General features: G+C 32.3%; 1 protein-coding gene across 2 annotated transcripts in view; it reads right to left on the bottom strand.

Annotated features, from left to right (window-relative positions):
* The window catches only part of LOC118188864 (uncharacterized), a 695,340-nt gene that overhangs the window by 24,226 nt on the left and 651,870 nt on the right, over positions 1-19,244 (bottom strand). For both annotated transcript variants that reach the window (XM_085810627.1, XM_085810628.1), the window contains one exon: positions 12,242-12,304. In XM_085810627.1, the coding sequence (XP_085666753.1) occupies positions 12,242-12,304 (63 nt within the window). The remainder of the gene's footprint in view (positions 1-12,241; positions 12,305-19,244) is intronic.

Below are 19,244 nucleotides of genomic sequence, written 5' to 3'. Positions count from 1 at the left end.
TATTAAAGTGGAATTCTAACATATTGGTTTGTTTTTCAGGGTAAGGACTTGTATATAAGTTCGTAAATGCAGTAAAAGTGATGTTTTTCATTCACTTATTCCTGGGTATGTTATAGATAGCGTGTAACTGATTTTGACTACTTAAAATCGTGACGATGAAATGCATCAAAAGACATTTTTGAATTCAAATTCCAAAAGGGCTTTTCTGTCATCCAGACTGGTAGCCGCTTGGCTGAAAATGCTAAGCACCACAATTCTATCTGTGATTAGATGTTCCTTGAATGAAAAGCCGTAATAGCATTAGTTTATAATCGTCTAAATTATGCTTAATTAAATTTAAATCCAGGTTTTTTTTTTTGAAATCCTCCAAAACACTATAGCTCCACTTAATGTACAAGTAGACAGTGTAGGGCTTACTTTAATTTTCTAATAGTTATTTTTATTTTGAACAAGTCTTTCCTGTACATTCTCATTTATCACCTACGTTTCCCTGCTAGAATGAGTTTTCAGGAGTTCAAATAGAGACCAACTCCGTTACTTGATTCTGTGCAGCTTCGGCTGATTAATTTTACTTAATCAGCCGAAGTTAGCCGAAGATTAGTTTCATATTTTCTGTCTTGAGTTATAGCTCAAGTGGAGGTTTATTGTACGCTCGAGAAGTTTTCTGCCATCCATCATTACATTCGCTACCTTTATGGGCAATTTGTTGTACAACAAAGCTTTGCTTTTCTAGTTTTGTTGATTTTACCGTTGCGTGCTTAACTTTTGGAAGACAGTGCTTTAGATAACGCCATCTGAAAGCCAAACTCTTGTATTTATTATTTCATTTATGTTAAAATATCATACATTTCCTCAAATGTTTGGAAAATGGGTTTTATTTTATCAAAATAAGCAATCAAACAAATATCCTTTTGCAGATTTAATAAAAATAATTTACAAAATCAAGAATAGAATTTCTCACTAAATGACTTTAAATTAATTTTAAATACAGATTATTCCCTTTTTTATCCTCAATAAATATATTAGATCTAAATTTGCACTAAACACAAATTTTAAAATTTTTAGCATAAGGAGGCAACTGCTACTGAGGTAAAGGAAACGTTTCCAACTTTCAAATATTAAAATTACTAGTTAATATTTTAACTAAAAATTTTTAGGTATTTGATATATATGTAATAAAAACAAAGCCAGAAGTAATGACTAGCAGAAATTTTGATGGTGTAGAAATGTTGATCCATAATGATTAGGGAATTGGAGGCGAAGGCAGATTAAATCTTCATTTTCTCTATTCCAGCAAAATGTTGCGGCCACAATCAAGTTGGCACATTAATTGTGCCTACTCCAAAAAGCTACATTCTTAGATCAATTTGCAATAAGGTAGCAGGAGCAGACAGACAGCAGTCCAGCTTGGCCAAAGCGTAGAAGGCAAGTGCGTTATGTTCAGGGTGAAATCTTAATTAAGACGGATTTAGTTTTGGTTCTCAATGCATTTTGATTGCATAATTAATATTCCTGTAAAATTACTATTGGATGTCTGAGTTTTAGTTTCATTTACATGATCAGAATTACGTAAAAATGATATGACATAGGACAGTCTCGAAATGACGTAGTGCAAATAGAGGCTACTATTTTTAGAATTGAGAAAGGAAATTTACGTTGCGAATTTAATCTTTTACATATTCTGCATTTTTGTCACATACCTAAAAAACTAAAAATATACAAAATACCTAAATTCAAATACCTAAAAATTTTAGTTAAAATATTAACTAATAATTATATACCTAAAATTATTAATTAAAAGTTTTAGATTTCTTTTGAGGGTTCTGTGTGGCTAATTAACTAATTATGTTATGCTTTGATCTGTACTGTCAATTCATCCTTTCCGTTTTCTCCCCAGAATGCAAATTTAATTGGCGTGTATTCAAGATTTGGGTTTTGAGATTGTAAAACAGAGCGTATTCTGCCTTTCGTGGACACATTATTAGGTTTTGATTTTAGATAAGAGTTCTTGTCTTCAGCCTTGCATTATTATTGCCGATAGCTGAATTCCACACCAGTTAAGTTCTGAGCTATCTTCGCATTAAACTAATTGTGTAGGCTTCAGTTACTAGTTTATTTTAATTTAAATTTTACATTTGACGTATTGCTAACTTACGTTATCTCGCCACAAAGTGGTTGCCTGAGTTGTAAACACAATGTGTGCCTTCAGTTCTTATTTGGTATTAAATAAAGAAACTTTTACACTTTTTTCAAGTTTCAACTGGTACTTAGCGATAAGTTGCTTAAGGCCAAGAGTTTAAACATTTTGGATGATAGCCAAACAGATTAACTCTACTATCCTTAAATTAAACTTTAAAATTAAACCTACTTTATCTTAATTAAGAACTAAAATGTTAAACGAAGATTAATTCATTTCCATTAAAATCTGTAATTATCTATTGGCTTTAAGATTTTACGGATGTTACTTTTATAAAAAAAAAGAGAACTCATTATATTTTTATGAAGCCCCCAAAAAAATCTTTTACGTGAATGTACTTTCATTTATTTTATTTATCTTGTTTTTGAATACTTTTTTAAAGCAATAATTGGATTTCAATTACTGGTAATGCGGAATGATTGTCGATACTTAAGAAATCATACAAAATTAATTAGCAATTTTCATTCCCTGCAAAAAGTAATACAGTTATTTAATAGGAAAAAAAACTTTTGACTTTTTTAACTTACATTTTAATTTGGTGGAAAATTCAGAATGGAAAAAGAAATAGAAGAATGATTGCTGAAAAATTGGAATAAATGATTGTTCTTTCAAAAATAAATGTAACATTGTTTTAAGCATTTAAAACACTATCCTTTAGTATGAAATTATAATTTAATCGTGTAACACAATGTACCACAATCTGTGATCTTTGAAGCTTGACCTTGTGATCAACTTAGATTTCCGAAAAAGACGAAAAATAAAATTCAAATAACTGCGTATGCTAAACTATAGCTAAAATTCTCAGTTTGGAAATAACATATGATAATCTTCAGTCAAGGCATACTCGTTAGAGTCTGTGTTTGTATATATGTTACATTTTACATATTTCTTTTGTCCCTATACTTACGTTGAGGAAAATTTTGTACTTATAATCAAAAATAAAACACAACAATTTGATTCCCGTGCGACAAAAACTAACGGGGTTATTCTATATTAAAATCGATAATCATATTCAGGGACCGTACACAAAGTGAAGAGTGTTTGAATTTGTACGTAATTAAAAATAAAATATTGCTTATTTGCGTTCTAGAATACACTGACAGACTTATTTTCATTAACCAAAAATGATAAATATTCGTATATAATTGAAGAAATATAAGTAAAAATTTGAAGAAATATATATGCTTTCTTCCTCCAAATTGATGAGTATTTATTCCAAGCTTTAAGCATACATTTATCACATAAAACCCGAAATGTTCTAAATAAAATAAATATAAATAACATTTTACTGTTGAATATCCTTAAAACATTATTGTATATTACTTAGCAATTCCGCTTATTACGTAAAACTCGAGATATGCCTGTGTAGCTTTTTAAGACTATATCTCCTAAAAAAAAAACCCGTAGCCTGGGTTATAAAATATGATAGCTTCAAAATACAACTCGCCATTCATATGCATTAAGTTTCGTCGAAATTCCTAAATTTGGAACTAATCTAGTGTAACTTTGTGCCCACACTTCTACTGAAATATTTCCACCAAGGTATTTGTATTTATTAGCTTATTCAGTTATTATGGAACATTATCATTCAAATGATTTACTTAACGATTTGATGCTTCAAGACGAACACAGGCTCTCTTACCGAATGAAGTGCTTCAACTAGAACTAGACTGGAAATAACAAGCTTCGATTCGTGTTTGAAGTCTTCTCGCTGGCATAATGAGGCTATTTTGAATATCTCATACGCAAATTAGCGCCGTTACTCGATGATAGAAATTATTTTCGAATATAGCACCTTTATATATCCACAATAATTGCGTTCTTCAGAATGCATATAATTCTGAAAACAGAATATTCCAGACATAGAATTTCAGATGCATAAACTTCTTTTAACAATAAATATCATAAGGAGATAGCGTTAAGTTTGATATATCCATACCATTATTTAATTAGATGAGCCCGTGAATATAATTTATTTGGACATTCTTCAGACACCATAAGCAAGTTTTCTTATGGTGACGTATATATACGTTATTCTTGAAACTATTAATAATGAATGGAAATGGTGTTATAAGGCATTTCTTCCGCCTTTTTAGCATGCCTTCGTAGTGCAATCGTCAGCACGGCTCGGCGCGTATTTTAGAGATCCGAGGTTCGGTTCCAGGCGAGGGCATGCACATTTTCCCCCTTTCCTGCCTAAAAGAATAACTTTATGATTCTACATTGGCGCCCGAAATAAAAACGGTAGTAGATGATGATTCTTCCCCACCAGGATTTGGCGATTGGGTCCCCTAATCTCGAGTCGCCCTTTATAAGGGGGAGTATGTAAGGTATTTCTCCCGCTTTCTGAGCAAGGCACGATAGGCAAAGCTCCTTCTTAACAAGTTCTTTCATGGTGTAATGGTCAGCACGCTCTGTGCGTATCCGAGAGATCCGAGGTTCGAGTACGGGCAAGGGCTTGGTACATTTTTTATGTTTTTTGCTTCTAAATGAAATAATGTCCCTACGGTGTAAGCAGAAAATTTCAATGAGAAGTTTTGAATATGATTTTTATTATTTCATATTCTTCCATATGACATTCATATTCATTACATCATATGGATTTACAGTTATGTTTCTTGGTTAAAATAGTTGAAGAAAATCGACAATATATTACACTTCTTCAAATAAAATATTAAAAAGTGCAGTGCGAAGGTAATTTTTTTAAATCATATTCAGTGTCGGATAAAATAATATTTTAATTTTTCCAAATTTAAATGACAACAATCAGTTTGCCATCAGCAGTTTTCATATCCAATAAAAAATTAACTGGAACAGTTTTTAATGCTGTCTGTAGTCACTAGTTGGTGTGATTCTCAAGTAAATCTAGGTTGCAACTGATATACAAGTTTAGAGTTGAAATATGTTAAAAAAGCATCGTTAAGCGGCAGTGAAATTATTTACTTTGTTCCAAAATGCATAATCTACGGCTATGGGAACATCTTTTATTACTTTTAATGATTAGGCAAATGCTTATAAAATGTCTATTGAAAATCATACAAATTAAATTTATTACGAGTCACATTTGCTAAAGGTACTGAAAATAAAGTAAGGTACAATAGAAATATTATATTAATGATTACTAGAAATGATACATTTTTATAAATTTGAAGTCTTCTAATGGACAACAAGTCGCTAAGATATGCTATCCCATAAAATCTAAATAAATCACTATCATATATTATAGGGAAATACGAGATTAATTAAAAAAGTCGAATTAAACACCAAATATAATTTTTATTTTTCATATTTAGCCAATAAAATGTTTTTCAAATATGATTATAAAATATGCATTCTTTACGCTTATTCTACCGAACGCAAGCAAGTATAAATTAATAAATGAAGATTATTCGACAGTAACGTAAAACGTTACAACTGGTCTGTATTTCAGACCTAAAGGACAGAGGCGTGAAATTGATCATATATAAAACGAGGTGCAATGCACGCATCAGTGACTTTACTTTAATGGAAGTGATAACAAATGAATGTAAATAAGCTGTTTCTTTTGGAAAACCTTAAGTGGATACAATAAGCCATGACCTAATTCTCGGCTAATCAGAAATCTAAAGATCTAGGAATCATACGATTCGTGTAGATACTTATAAAATAGATTTTGATTAAACATATAATTTAAAGCTGGGGTAAAATATGAGTCTGATAACGCTGTGGAGTTATTCAAGCCCTAGATAGTTGCATGTCCTCAGCAAACCTGAAATAAATGCAACAATCGACAAACTGGTAAGCGTTAGTCAGAATAACCGTAGGCGAGGTAACCTACAACAATATTTAGGATAAGCTCAGAAAACCACTCACGTGAAGCAGCGAGGAATGAAAGACAGAAATGTCCTTTTTCCCCCTAATAGCATAAGATCATACATCACTGAAACATTCTGTACAGTTGGGAAGTTCTTGCGCATCATATTGTACTTCGGATGTTTTTTCCGCATTTTGAAGCCTCACAAAAGGTGATGAGACTTTTCTGCAAAGAGTTTCGGATTTATTCTACAAACATGCTCTACTGTAAAACGTTAAGATCCAGTTTATATGTGAACACAGAAACTGATTTTTGCAGCAGTATACTTTTAGCCTATTCAAGGCAACAGGTACCATTATAACTGTCTCAATCATTTTCTATTTTATAAGGCTATAATTAACCGAGCTTCATGATGTTCTCGCCAATACAACTTAACTTCACAGGTTTTTCAAAGAGAAGTGATAAACTTAATGAGAAAGTAAGCCAGTATAACAGACTTTCCTTTTATTCTTCTACACTTTTAAGGTATGTGCTATTTATAAATGCAATATTATGTATTAAAGTAACATATCTATGGAATTTCAATTCTGGAATTCACTCAAAATCACAATTCAAATGAGGATAAAAAATTCGGAATTTTTTATCCTCATTTGAATTGCGACTTTAGATCTGCAACTGTGTATCTTTAGATCTGCAAAATTAAAATTACAAAGCTGAAGCACAATAATATAAATATAGTTATTTCTCAACAATGTAATTTAGAAATTATTCTGTAAGCGAATGTTTTAAATACCTTTCATTTTAACTATGCCCTACTGTACTGTACCTCACTGAGATGGCTTCTGACCACAGCGGAGTCGAGCATAATTATATAATACCCTGGCACAAGTGTCCCATGCTGACAGACAAGATGAGATTTGCCATAGATTCGAAAGTGGTATGAAATTGCCCACAAGGCACTAATTTATTTAAAACATGCACTCGTTGATGAAACATATCTTACAAATAGTGCTGTAATTCTCGGCAATAATTAGCTCCATGATACGACATGCATATTCGTATAGTAGAAATTCTTCCACAACTTCCCAATTTTCCATGAAGAGACGATGCATAAGGTGAAAGGGAAGCTTATTCAAAACGTAAAATTTATGGTGTGAGACCTTAGGGAATTAGATTGCATTGTTTAGATTATGGCAGAGTACGAAAGAACTACAAAGCTAATTGCTTAAGGGCGGTATCCTTTCAAAGAGGACTTTTTGAGGAAAGCTAACTCATACTACACAAAGGAAAACTACACTGCACACAAAGGAAAACCAGCGAAAACACATGTGGCAAATCCGTCACCCAAATTTGGATCTAAGTCGAAGACTATACCTGTACGACTAATGATAAAACTTTGGTGTCCCGCCCACTGCTGCCTACACCTGACTAACCACCAATCACCAATCTTTATCACCAATAATTACGATAACGTTCACTTTCGTTCGTAACATTAGATGATCTTCTGCCAACTTGTATGGCACAAAATGTTGACAGAACCCGCCCTTTTTCAAATTCTGTGTCATTACGCATTGACATGTGGTCTAGGGTATTTTCGCACTGAGGTTGACTCTTGGGCCGTTTGTGATCTATTGGCATTTTGTATCCATAAGGTTCACAATCACTTCTTTATTTCATATCACTAGCGGGTTGATAATGCTCTTTGCCTTCTATTGGTTGGTACACGAATATGAAATCCACTCACTTTTTCTAATACAGGAAAGAAACTTTTGGGTTATCTTAAACTTTAAATAATATTTGAATGTAAAGAAATAATGAACCAGTAAAGATTCTTTAGAGGTCTCAAAAGCATAGATCTTTCGAATGCGGTACGTAATAGGTAATTTTGAACCTGATCACATGGATTTATTCTGAGTAAATCAGATCCATCCCTGTACATCCTTAGCTATGAAGAGAAGTCATAATTTAGGTTAAAGTAACACCATTTAGTCGATTTAGGTTAAAATAAACCATAATGCTCATCGTAAATCTTGTATAACACCATTTCACTAATTTGTAGGCTTTCTTTCGTTATCTAAATGCAGAACTCAACATATCTACTTAAAATATGCCACATTTTACATTTTGCCAGGCACAAGATATCTGGATCAGAACACCAGAAGTACTGATGTAAGGCTAATCAAATTACCCGCAAGCACGAAGGAATAGGAATTAGGTCATAACTTCGAAGGAATAGGAATTAGGTCATAACTTCGAGGGAATAGGAATTAGGTCATAACTTAGACGAAGAGATATATTTATTCTGCTATTATGCACTTTTTCAATCAATTAAGTTTTAGATATAACCATTTATTTCGATTTAAATAAATGGCATTTTGTATCCATAAGGAATTTGGTTTCTAGGGTTTGAAATCTTCTATCGACATAGTATAGTAAAAAAAAAAATTCAACAAAAGGCTAAACTAGTTTTGAAGGTTGAGTATTAGAAGCTACATAAAATAAAAGATTATTTTAAAGCAGAAATCAATGTTCTTTCCTTTTTCTTTCTTTCTTCATTATCTGAGAGCAAATCGTAAGCATTCTGCATGATTAATCGCAGATCATATGAGGAAAAGACAAAAGAATGCACTTTCAATAGAAATAAAAAGAATATTGCCATTTCGATGGAGGAAAAAAAAAGAGTATTTAAAAATATTAACTAGTGAATTGCATTTATGTAACTGAAGAACAAATTTATTCTTATTTTAAGGTTTCCGCTTGGTGAAATTTTTATTAAAAACATTTTTATTTATATTGTAGAAATAGCATATCTTACCATTCCGCTCAGGTGCATTAAAAATTGAAATGTATTAATCTAATCATTTTTTTCTTTGGATGACTGGGAAATGGATGATTCGTAAGTAAATATTCCCGAGGGAAAGAAATGAAACAAAAAATTACCTTCGACTACACATATTTAACAGTACATTCCAATTTAATTCCCGAGAATAATTTTTCTTGAGTTTCAAGTTTAATTGAGTACTAACCCGAAAAAAGAAAGTACTTCTTATGGCCTATATTTTTTTTTTCATGTTTTTCGTTTTTCTATTCGTTTTAGCTTTAATTTCAATCCCTTCTTTAAAGGTAATTCTGGGATTTTCTTATTTTTAAGGTTTGAATTCTTCTATCATTTACTACGGCAAATATGAAAGATTATTATTTTTTCTTCGTTACTCTGAAGCGGCAGCAGATTCCTTTTGCATCGCCTGTATCATTTTATGCTTCAGTGCAGCTTACAAGTACTTCCTTAAGCCGAATGAAAACTGAAAGCTACATTCCCAGATTAGGTTCCCCCCACTGGGAGGTGATATACGTTAATTAGCATCCAGTGTACTGTACATTACATAGTATATGTTACGCTGTAACACTTATACAAAACAAATATTATTTTTTCATAGTGCTCATTATTTTTCTCATATGTTACATCATATTTCTTCTCGATGCTGCAACCTTCATTGCATAAGTTTCAATCAGTAAATATAAAGTTCCTCGAGAGGCTGAGATATTAAATCATAGTTTATATTAGACTCAACTTGTTGTGTTAGAACAGGCTGAATGTAATGATGTTTCTTTATTTCCTGTATATATCATGTTTCTTTACTCCCTTTTACATTTAGCTTTCAAACTGTTAAACTGACCTCTTTACTAACTTTCTCTTTGGTGCCGCGAGATAAAAAAACAACTCAAACTCAAACTACACTAAATAACTACTTACTACTCTCAATGACAGAAACTTTAAAATCAAAGAAATGAAAAAAATATCCTTCCTGATGTTTTGTTAGAATCGAAGATTAATTAACAAAACAAAATTTGAAAAATGCATTTCCGTAACAGATTCCGTAACATGCTATCTCTCACTAAAATTAAACTAATTCAGATCTCCAACCTGAAAACATATAAATTTCATTACAAATCTAGAGATAGCCATAAAACACAACATTTAAAAATGCAGCACAGAATTCTTTAAATCACCAGAGAAGGATAAATCTCACACTTAAGAAATCTACTCATTAATTCCAAATGAATTAATTAAGCCGATCGTATAGTCACAACTCTTAAAACTGATTTTTTCTACTACCGCAATATGGTTACTCAGGTTTGAATTGGAGTAAAACCATGTTTCCGTAAGGATCACATGGGTGACCTACAGTAGACCACAATTAAACCTCAAAAGAAACATACACTAATTAAACCAATAAACACATTTATTAAATATTATAATTTTAGATAGCTGGCCAGACTACCCCTTCAAAACATAATGGTAAAATTTACTCACTATTTCAATCTCATGGTTAACATTATTCACGTCTTACAAAATCATAGTGAAACACCCCATATTAATCCATTAAACATGTACTCAAGAACCTAACTCCTGACAATTAAACATTAAAAAAAAACATAACTAAAGCCTCCTCAACTATTGATTACTCATGACAATTTCTCAACTATTAATTGTTCATAACACTTTCTCAACTATTAACTGATTGAGTTACAGTAAAATATTCGAATTTTAATCTATATAAAAATGTCAGCAAAAGCTGTAGAATTTAACACTTACAAAATGCTAAAAATTACTTATTAAAAGAAAAGACTAAAATGAAAATAACAAAAATTTCACTCGCTGTTGGATCATCGCTCTCTAAAACCCAAAATCTGAAGACTCTCACGTAGAAACAATGCTCAGTTGATACTTAATTAGTTGACATAACCACAATCAATCTGACAATTGTTCGAGACACGGTTTGCTATTTCATCGCTGTCCAAAAACAAGTCTGAAGACTCTTGCAGTCAAAAACAGCGTTCAATCGATCCGTAATAGTTGATCAAAACACAGCCTTCCCTTTTATTTCGAAGTTCCTTTAAAGATAACAGAAGGAGATGGACAACAGGAGACAACAGACCGCGGCAGACGTCAGGAGATGACGACTTCCCTCTTTCCATTCCGGTCAGGAAAAATGCTGGACCTAGCCCCAAATCTTCCGTCAATTTTGACAGAAGTATATCCGAAGGGAGCCCGCGACAAACTCGGACCGCTCCACCAGCCAGTTCCTCGAAGATAAGCAATGTTAACCGTAACCGCGGTCGCCCACAAGGGGGTCGCCGAGCTACCTTCCTCTCAAAAGTCGGTCAGAACTGGACCAAATCTCACAAAAAATCTTTTTCCTCCCACCGTGTAACAGCTTTTGAAAGCTCGGTTGAATCTCACAAAGAAACGCCTCTAATTCACCATTGGCTCAAATAATACTAAAATTAAAAAATTAGCCAATCTTAAGCAAAACTTGCCCCTCCAGCCAATTAGAACATAGGTAATAAACAACGACAGAAATTCGAAGAAATCCAGAACTCTCTACAAAATGACAGACCCTTTCTTTCCCGCGCAACAGAAGAATGTTTTCAATCGTAATTTAGTTAAACTTGCGACATCCGTAGGTAATAAATACGTCATCCAATTTTCTACTTTAGAAAGGCCAGAGTACTTTCTCGCCTCCACACCCTAAACATGTGGTCAACCCCGCAAAGAGAGGAAAATGCAGCTGGGCAGTCCGATCCCTGACCCCCCACAAGAAACCGACTCGTGAGAAACAGAAATACACCCTCGCTCTTTTAACGTTAACACATCTTCAGCCAAATTTAAAAGAACTTGCCGTAATTGAACGAAAAGTTTAAACAATACTAAATATTATACAGCAATTCTTAAATACGAACATTACAAATTCATTGTTCACAGTTAAATAATATATTTAATAAGAATACCTTATGCACAGTAAAATAATATGTAATAATTTTATACAACAAAATAATGCATAACAATTTTCCATAACATTATGAAATGTACCTTAAAACTGTATAACAAAATAGAATTATTTAACAAGCTACATCTGTATTAACATTGGCCTTTGCTCCGCCAATTTAAATTGAATCATTTGCTCTTTTCCATATTTTCAGATTCTGTTACTCGAAAACAAAGCAAGCAAAATCACCAGCAGTCAAAGGTTCGCAAAACAGAATATGACTGTTTAACAACATGTGCCAAGTTCCTCTAAACAATTGCTTGAAACTTATTTCAGTTACGATGACATGTGTTTAATGCTCACTTGCGTGATAAAGAAAATAGTTTGTGCTTATTCTTCGGCACGCATGCAGTAAATTAGCTATTTTTACTACACGTCGTGAAATGCTTTTTTAGCAATAAATACTATAATTGTACTTACGCTGCCCATAGACTTCAAAGGTTTCTACAGGAGGTTTTCTAGTAGGAGTGTTAGGATCGATTTCTGAAAGATATAAAAAAAGAAATTCATACAATATGTGTGCTAATTTCTGAAAATCTCAAGTATACAGATGATTAAATTTTGCTGAATAGAAAGAAATTTGATATAATAAAACTCGTAATATTGAATTGGAATTTTCATAAGAGTATTAGGATCAATTAATGAAAGATAAGGATCACATGATTATCTCATTGACCACAGTGTCTTTAACAAATATGAATGCTTAAAAAATCTTATTGAAGAAAGAAATTGACGACCTGAGTGCGGTTTGCGCCTAATGACTTACTACAGAAATTGCTTTCCTTTCGGTATAAGAATAAATTTTAGATTAAATTTTCGCCGATACTGGTTGACATTAATATCGCATTATAAACAAAATAAGGAAAGAATGATTATACAGCATTTAATCGTTTGAATTTGAGATTATATTACTCTACTACTTATGATACAGCAGTCCATCCTGCGCTTTTAGTTGTGCATCGACATTTAAAGGATTTCAGTTTTTCCATTTTCTAGATGTAAATACTGCAATAGTTATTAGTTGGTGAGAGCTTAAACTAAATTATCTTATGCGCCTTTGGAAACATCTCCTCTTCCAAGTGCAATTTGAATTTTTATCTTTAAAATCAACGTTCTGTAAAAGATCGAAAATTTAATTTTTATAACCTATTGGGGATTTTGTTTCTTTGCGATACAGATAAGATGATAGACTTAATTTGTCAATAAAACTTTCCCAATCGTGCTTAAGACAACAAATTTATATGCCAAATCTAATTACACTTCCATAGTATAAGCTCATTCAAGAACCTTTCAAAACTTGAAATTTATCTGTGAACCTGTCAATTGATTGCATTTTTATCTGTCATATTTTATGCACACAGTTCATTTACTTTTTATATAGTTATATAATGAACTACGAAGCTATTTATACGTACTTCTGATGAAACACAATGTCTTAAGAGTTTCAAAATTAAAGTGGTTACTTCACGTAATTTATTATTCGAGTGTGCATAACATCCGTTCTGTAATCCGACTTCTAGGCCCCCCCAGTGTCTGAGCCTTAAAGTCTCTAACCACGGGTAATTCGGTCTGAGTTCGAATCCCGCGAAAGGATTGACTGCATGGCCGTTTTCGTGGGTTTCTCCATGTGTAACGTGTCAATACGAGCCAGTTTCCCTTAGAAAGTTCTCCACGAAGAAATCCCTCCCTTCCTTGTAATGCTTTAGAGCTGAACACATAAATAATAATGATAATAATAGTCTGATTTTTAAGAGTTATAAACAAGAGATTCAGACGTTGGGTTTCGAAATGCGTGCTTCAGTTTCTCTGAAACTTATTCTAATTATACAAAGGAATGCCTAAATATTACATGATAGATGAGAATTTAGGATTTACACACCACAAATTTGCAAACTACGTATTGACTGAAGACAATGCCTTTCTAATGCCCTTGAATAAATGAGCTTAATTGCTGACTGAAAATACTTACATAACAATTACGGTTGTTTTTTTAAGTAAACAACAATGCGTATTGCTCAAAGACGACTGGGTGATTCTTAAACCTGGCGTGCTGTCCTACAGCTTGAAATAAGGCAAAATGTTAAACGTATAACTATTTTCTTAGGCCTTGACCATTTTAATTTGCAGTTTATGGAAAGGATTCCAAATAGACATATGAATTGCCCACAGAGTTAATCCTGGCCTTTCAAGGATACAGAATCAGCGAATGTATTGTCCGAATATTGACGAGTGACCATGTCAAATCTAAGTAGAATGTTTATGAAATTCAATATTTGCGGTTAATTTGCAGCAATGTCTGAATAGGTAAGAATCATATGATCGAGTAACATGCTTATATAATGCATGCATGGTAGAATAACATGCATACATTGACAGTGAAAAGTAGTGGAAGAGGAATGGAAATCAATATCTCTGGGAATTTTAAGAAAAGCACTTCTATCATAGAAATGTTATGCAGATTTATAATTCGCACAAAATTCTGTCAGATCGAACATTTAAAAAATATTCGTTACATTTTAAACATAGGAACGTAAATAAAAAAACCCGAAATCGTACCAAAAATTTATGAAAACCCTTCGTAAATGGCTGTTTATCTAGTGTTCTTTGAGTAATAACATAAATGCCAGAGAGATTGACTTAAAATGTATCTTCTGAAGGCTAATTTTCTAGACAGTAGTGTTTAGGTGGAATGCTCCGTTAAGAATGCTCTGCAACAGTCATTCGCTATGCATTGTGGCAAGTAACTTTGTGGTAAATGACTGACGATAAAAAGAGAAAATATTATTGGATGTTCAACAAAAAATGAAGCAATGAGAACTGAGAATTTTGAAAATATATATATATATATACGCATTTGAATCCATTAATCCATTAATCAAATTCTCATCTTAAGGATTGATTAATGGATCATAGATTATAATTATTCTCATCTTAATGGATCATTAAGATGAGAATAATTATAATCTATTCTCATCTTAATGATCCATTAATCAAATTCTCATCTTAAACGCTTTACTTAAGAATGCTTAGAATACGTTTATTGCTCAAAAAACAGTAAATGGAATTAAAATATGCCGGTAATTTTAATCTACACATGCATATACATGTACACACGCTTATATGTAAATATGAGAACGGAATCATTTAATTTTTTGTTTTACTCTTTCTAATTTAGAATAGTCTGAAAAGTACAAATATTTATGTGTGACTGTAGCCGCTCTAAGCTGCAGAAGTAACTTCTGTAAATCTACTTCTGTAAATTCTATACATTCGTTACTTTCAATCTTCTGTATATGAATTATAAGATTGTAAGGAAACACTTTTTATTTAAAATGCTAAATGCATTTTCTGCAGCAACATGCCTTAAATGAGCAATCTAATTTTCATTCGCTTACATAGAGATGTAGTAATATCAAGAAAGATTTTCTAATTTTCTATGAAATTGTAGTCATTAGGATTTTTGCAGCAAGAAACATGAAAAATGAGCAATTCCCTCGCCGTGACGCGGACCTGGACCTTTCGAAAACCCGCCGAGTGTACTACCGTTACACCACGAAGGCATGCAGAAACAAGAAAGAAAATATTTTATAGATTGCCTCCTTTAAAGGGTGACTGGGGATTAGGGAACCCACTTGCCAAATTCTCGTGATGAAGAATCATTATCCACCAATTTTTAGTTCGGGCACCACTGTACATTTATTAGAATGTTTGAAGCAAGAAACATTCAAAATGAGCAATGCTCTCGCCGGGGCTCGAACCTGGTTCTTCCGAATACGCGTCAACTGTGCTATTGTTACATCATGGACGCATGCAGAAAAGAGGGAGTCAGTACCTTAAACAATTATTAACCACAAGAAGGAATTCTAGGGCTGAAGAAAGATAAAGATTTATTTGTTTTTTTTTTAAATTAATATTGAGAAACAATAGCCGCTTAATAAATAAAAATTAAACGTATTTCAAAACAGAACAGACACACGCCAAAGTGAAACATAAAATTAACAAAGCGACCACCTTGCGTTTGGCGTAAACTATGCCAAACATACATTAAATCTGCATGTATAAATTTATGCTAATTTTATAAAATGTATTTGCCGAAAATACATTGGAATAAGTATTCTTAAAATTCTTTCAACTTATTAATCCGTAAATTCATATCAACTTATTAATAACCAAGGCGATTATACAACTATCGTATAATTTATAGCTGAGTGAAACTGGACATTTGGGACTGCATCAGTTGCTTCAGATTAAATAAGCTTTTATTTTTGCTTGGTTTGTTGTACTTTAACAAGTAATTTGTTGAAAGTCATCGTGAACTTGAAACTTTTGAGTGTTCCTAAACGAGGTGATTTTCTCCCTTTTGAACCGAGTACAAAAGTTTCTCGAGTTTCCCAAGAGAAATTACAGTAATCGTTTCCTCCAGGTTAAGCAGGAAGGTAGGCGACTCTTTGGAAAGCCTGCTTGTCTTGAGAGAAAGCGATAGAAAGTTTGGATTAATAGCCCGCAATGCTCAGATTCTCTCAAATTCGAGATCCTTCAGAATTTGGGTACTTTCAAAGAGGTGATTAAAGTGAGAAAGGAGTAGAAATTTACGATATTTAAAGTAGATTTAATGGAAGTAAATATAGAAAATAATTCTGGTTAACGTTTGAAGTTGGTAAATGCTATTTTATTGGTAGTCTGCAGATTTGATAATGTCTCTTCCCTATTTTATTTGTAAGATTATAGCTGATATGCATGAAAGCTTAAATTTTACATATTTGTTCAAAATCCGCTCTTTATGTTTATTACATGTTCTAAAATTTAAATTGTAGAACAAAAATTTAGGAAACGTTTTGCTTTGTATACATCAGAAACGGATAACTTAACAAAATAGATGTTAAATTAACATTTCTCGGAAAATGACTGAGAAAATATTTCCCTTTCAGTTCCTTTTAATATGACGTAACATTTTAACCTGTTTCATCGCAAATGCAACTTGATTCATTGCAATGTTCACAAGAATTGAGGGTTGTTTGTCTAAATGTTAAATGCTGTGAGTTTTTTTTTTTCTCGAAGAGAGGTTACGCACAGTTAAGAATATTAAACACAAAACTAATTATATACTAAATGGACACAGCCCTTAATTTAACAAAACTACAGCGGGTTTTACACATTTTTGTAATGATTTTGATTTTCTCCATGAATTCAAATATTAATTTTAAAATACAAAAGTGACTGGCATCAAACTGGAATAAGGTTTAGTTATTCTCTAAAATGTCGCTGAAAAATGAACAATGAATCGGAGGCTATATTTTTGCGCTGTTTGATGAGAAAAACTCTTATTCAATTATTAAACCAAGATGTAAAACACATGGTTTTAATACTTCTAACATGTAACATAAGTTACATAATTAATACGAAAAGAAAGAAACGTCAAAGTTTACATCTGATAGAGAAAAAGGCAAGACATGCATACCCAACAAAGGTATGTGCAGCTCTTATTAAATTTAAGTTCGTATCTCATGTTTTAAAAAACCTCCAGCACCCCAAAAAACTATTGCAAAATCTTTAAATATATCTGTAGGAATTTTGAACAAAATTTTAATAGTTGATTTAAAACTAATCAAAACAGAAAACAAAAAATAATGTTCATCGCCTAACGCCGAAACATGTTTCTCAGCGCAAATCTGTGTGCAGATGCCTGCATGAAAATTATTTGGCAGATGAAAAATGGAAATATATAGATACAGTTGATGAGGCTTGGATATACTTCTCTGACTGCATTAGAAAACGATCGATTTATTACCGAAAAAAGGAGAAAAAGGCTTCATATTTTGGCTCAAAGAAAAGAAGGAAAGTTTTTCTAAAGGTTTTACGGTTATTACTGAATTCTTTCATAACGAAAAACTTAAAATAAGGAAAGTAGAAAAAAATGTCAAAATTAATGAAGATTACTATCAGAAATATGATTTGACACCTATTTTTAAAGAAGAAAATACAAAACTTTATCCAAACTATCTTCACTATATTAAGTTCTATCAGGATACGACTCCAAGGCATACCTCTAAATCTATGTTTACAGTCGAAAACATCACGTAGAAAACAAAGCAAGGCGAAAACGTAGTGATACAAAATATAGTGGGAGGGGAAAAAAACCCTAAGTTCTAAAACATCTTGGCCGAAAATAAAGCGTTTAAAAAATTTCGCAGTTGAAGAACATCGTCATCGAAAATATGAAAGTAAAAAATAAAGTACCTACAAATCATCACATAACGATAAAATCGTAGACATACTTTTTTGAAATCTCATACTGATATATTATGCAACTGACTTTAATCTTAACTAACAAATAGACATAAAAAATTAACAAATGGGAAAGAAAATAATTTGATCATTAACTTAGCACTTTTTATACAGGTAACCTCATGCAGTTATTTATCTTTCTTTATCTATTTTTCGATTGTATTTTTTATAAAATATTATAAGTAACTTTGTAAAAAACGGTTAATTTATTAATGACCTTTGTTAATTAACTATGCAAATTTAAAATTCTATTAACTTCAATACGTTGCATTAATTTTCTACTCACTTTCAGTTTTTAAATGCTGAAGTTTCCTTCTTATTTTTTCAGCAAAATCTAGGATTTCGTCCAATAATATGAAATATAGAAGCAAAAGAATCCATCTTTCCTTTTTACGCTCCCAAATCATTATACGAACAAGGATTTACAGCTTTTAAACCCTGAAAACGCATGTGTGGGATGCTATCGTCATGCGATGATTTGAAGGTACTTTAATTTTTACCGCGATATTTTCGACGACGATGTTTTTAAACTGCGAAGTTTTTGAAACGCTTTATTTTCGTTCACGATATTTTGTACCACGATGTTTTAGAGCTGCGATGTTTTCTCCTTGCTTTCTTTTCTCTCACGATATTTTGTACCACGACGTTTTCACCTTGCGTTGTTTTCTCCGCGACGTTTTCGGCGGATACCAAATCTGCTGCTCTATTTTTGAAAAAAAAATGAGAAATGAAACCAGAATTGAAGCTATTACCTTTAAATGCATCCCACCCAAGTGCCCTGATGTGTTGCCTATGGATAACTGTGCATTTGGACTTTTAATACAAGCTCTTTATAAGCGACATCCCAAAACATTGGATGGATTTTGGAAGACTAGTGAAGAAGGATTGGAATAAAATCTACCTTGATGTCTTAAGAAAAAGACATTTACCTTGGAAATCAAGATATAATATGATAGTTCAACAAAAAGGCTATTAGACTGAACGCATTATAAAATAAAACTTTTAAGGTTTGTTTACATATAAATCTTTGCAAAATCGTTACAAAATGTGTGAACAACATCTGTACATTGTGATATCTGGCGACTGTTTGGCGATCAACAGAGCATGCTTGGCGCAGGTAGCTCTTCTTCGAGAAGGG

This window comes from Stegodyphus dumicola, chromosome 2, assembly GCF_044657685.1.
Source record: "Stegodyphus dumicola isolate Sdum_Otavi_A_Nest chromosome 2, ASM4465768v1".
Lineage (NCBI taxonomy): Eukaryota > Metazoa > Arthropoda > Arachnida > Araneae > Eresidae > Stegodyphus > Stegodyphus dumicola.
The sequence above is the reverse complement of the archived record's forward strand: the minus strand, read 5'-3'. Positions and strand labels throughout refer to the sequence as shown.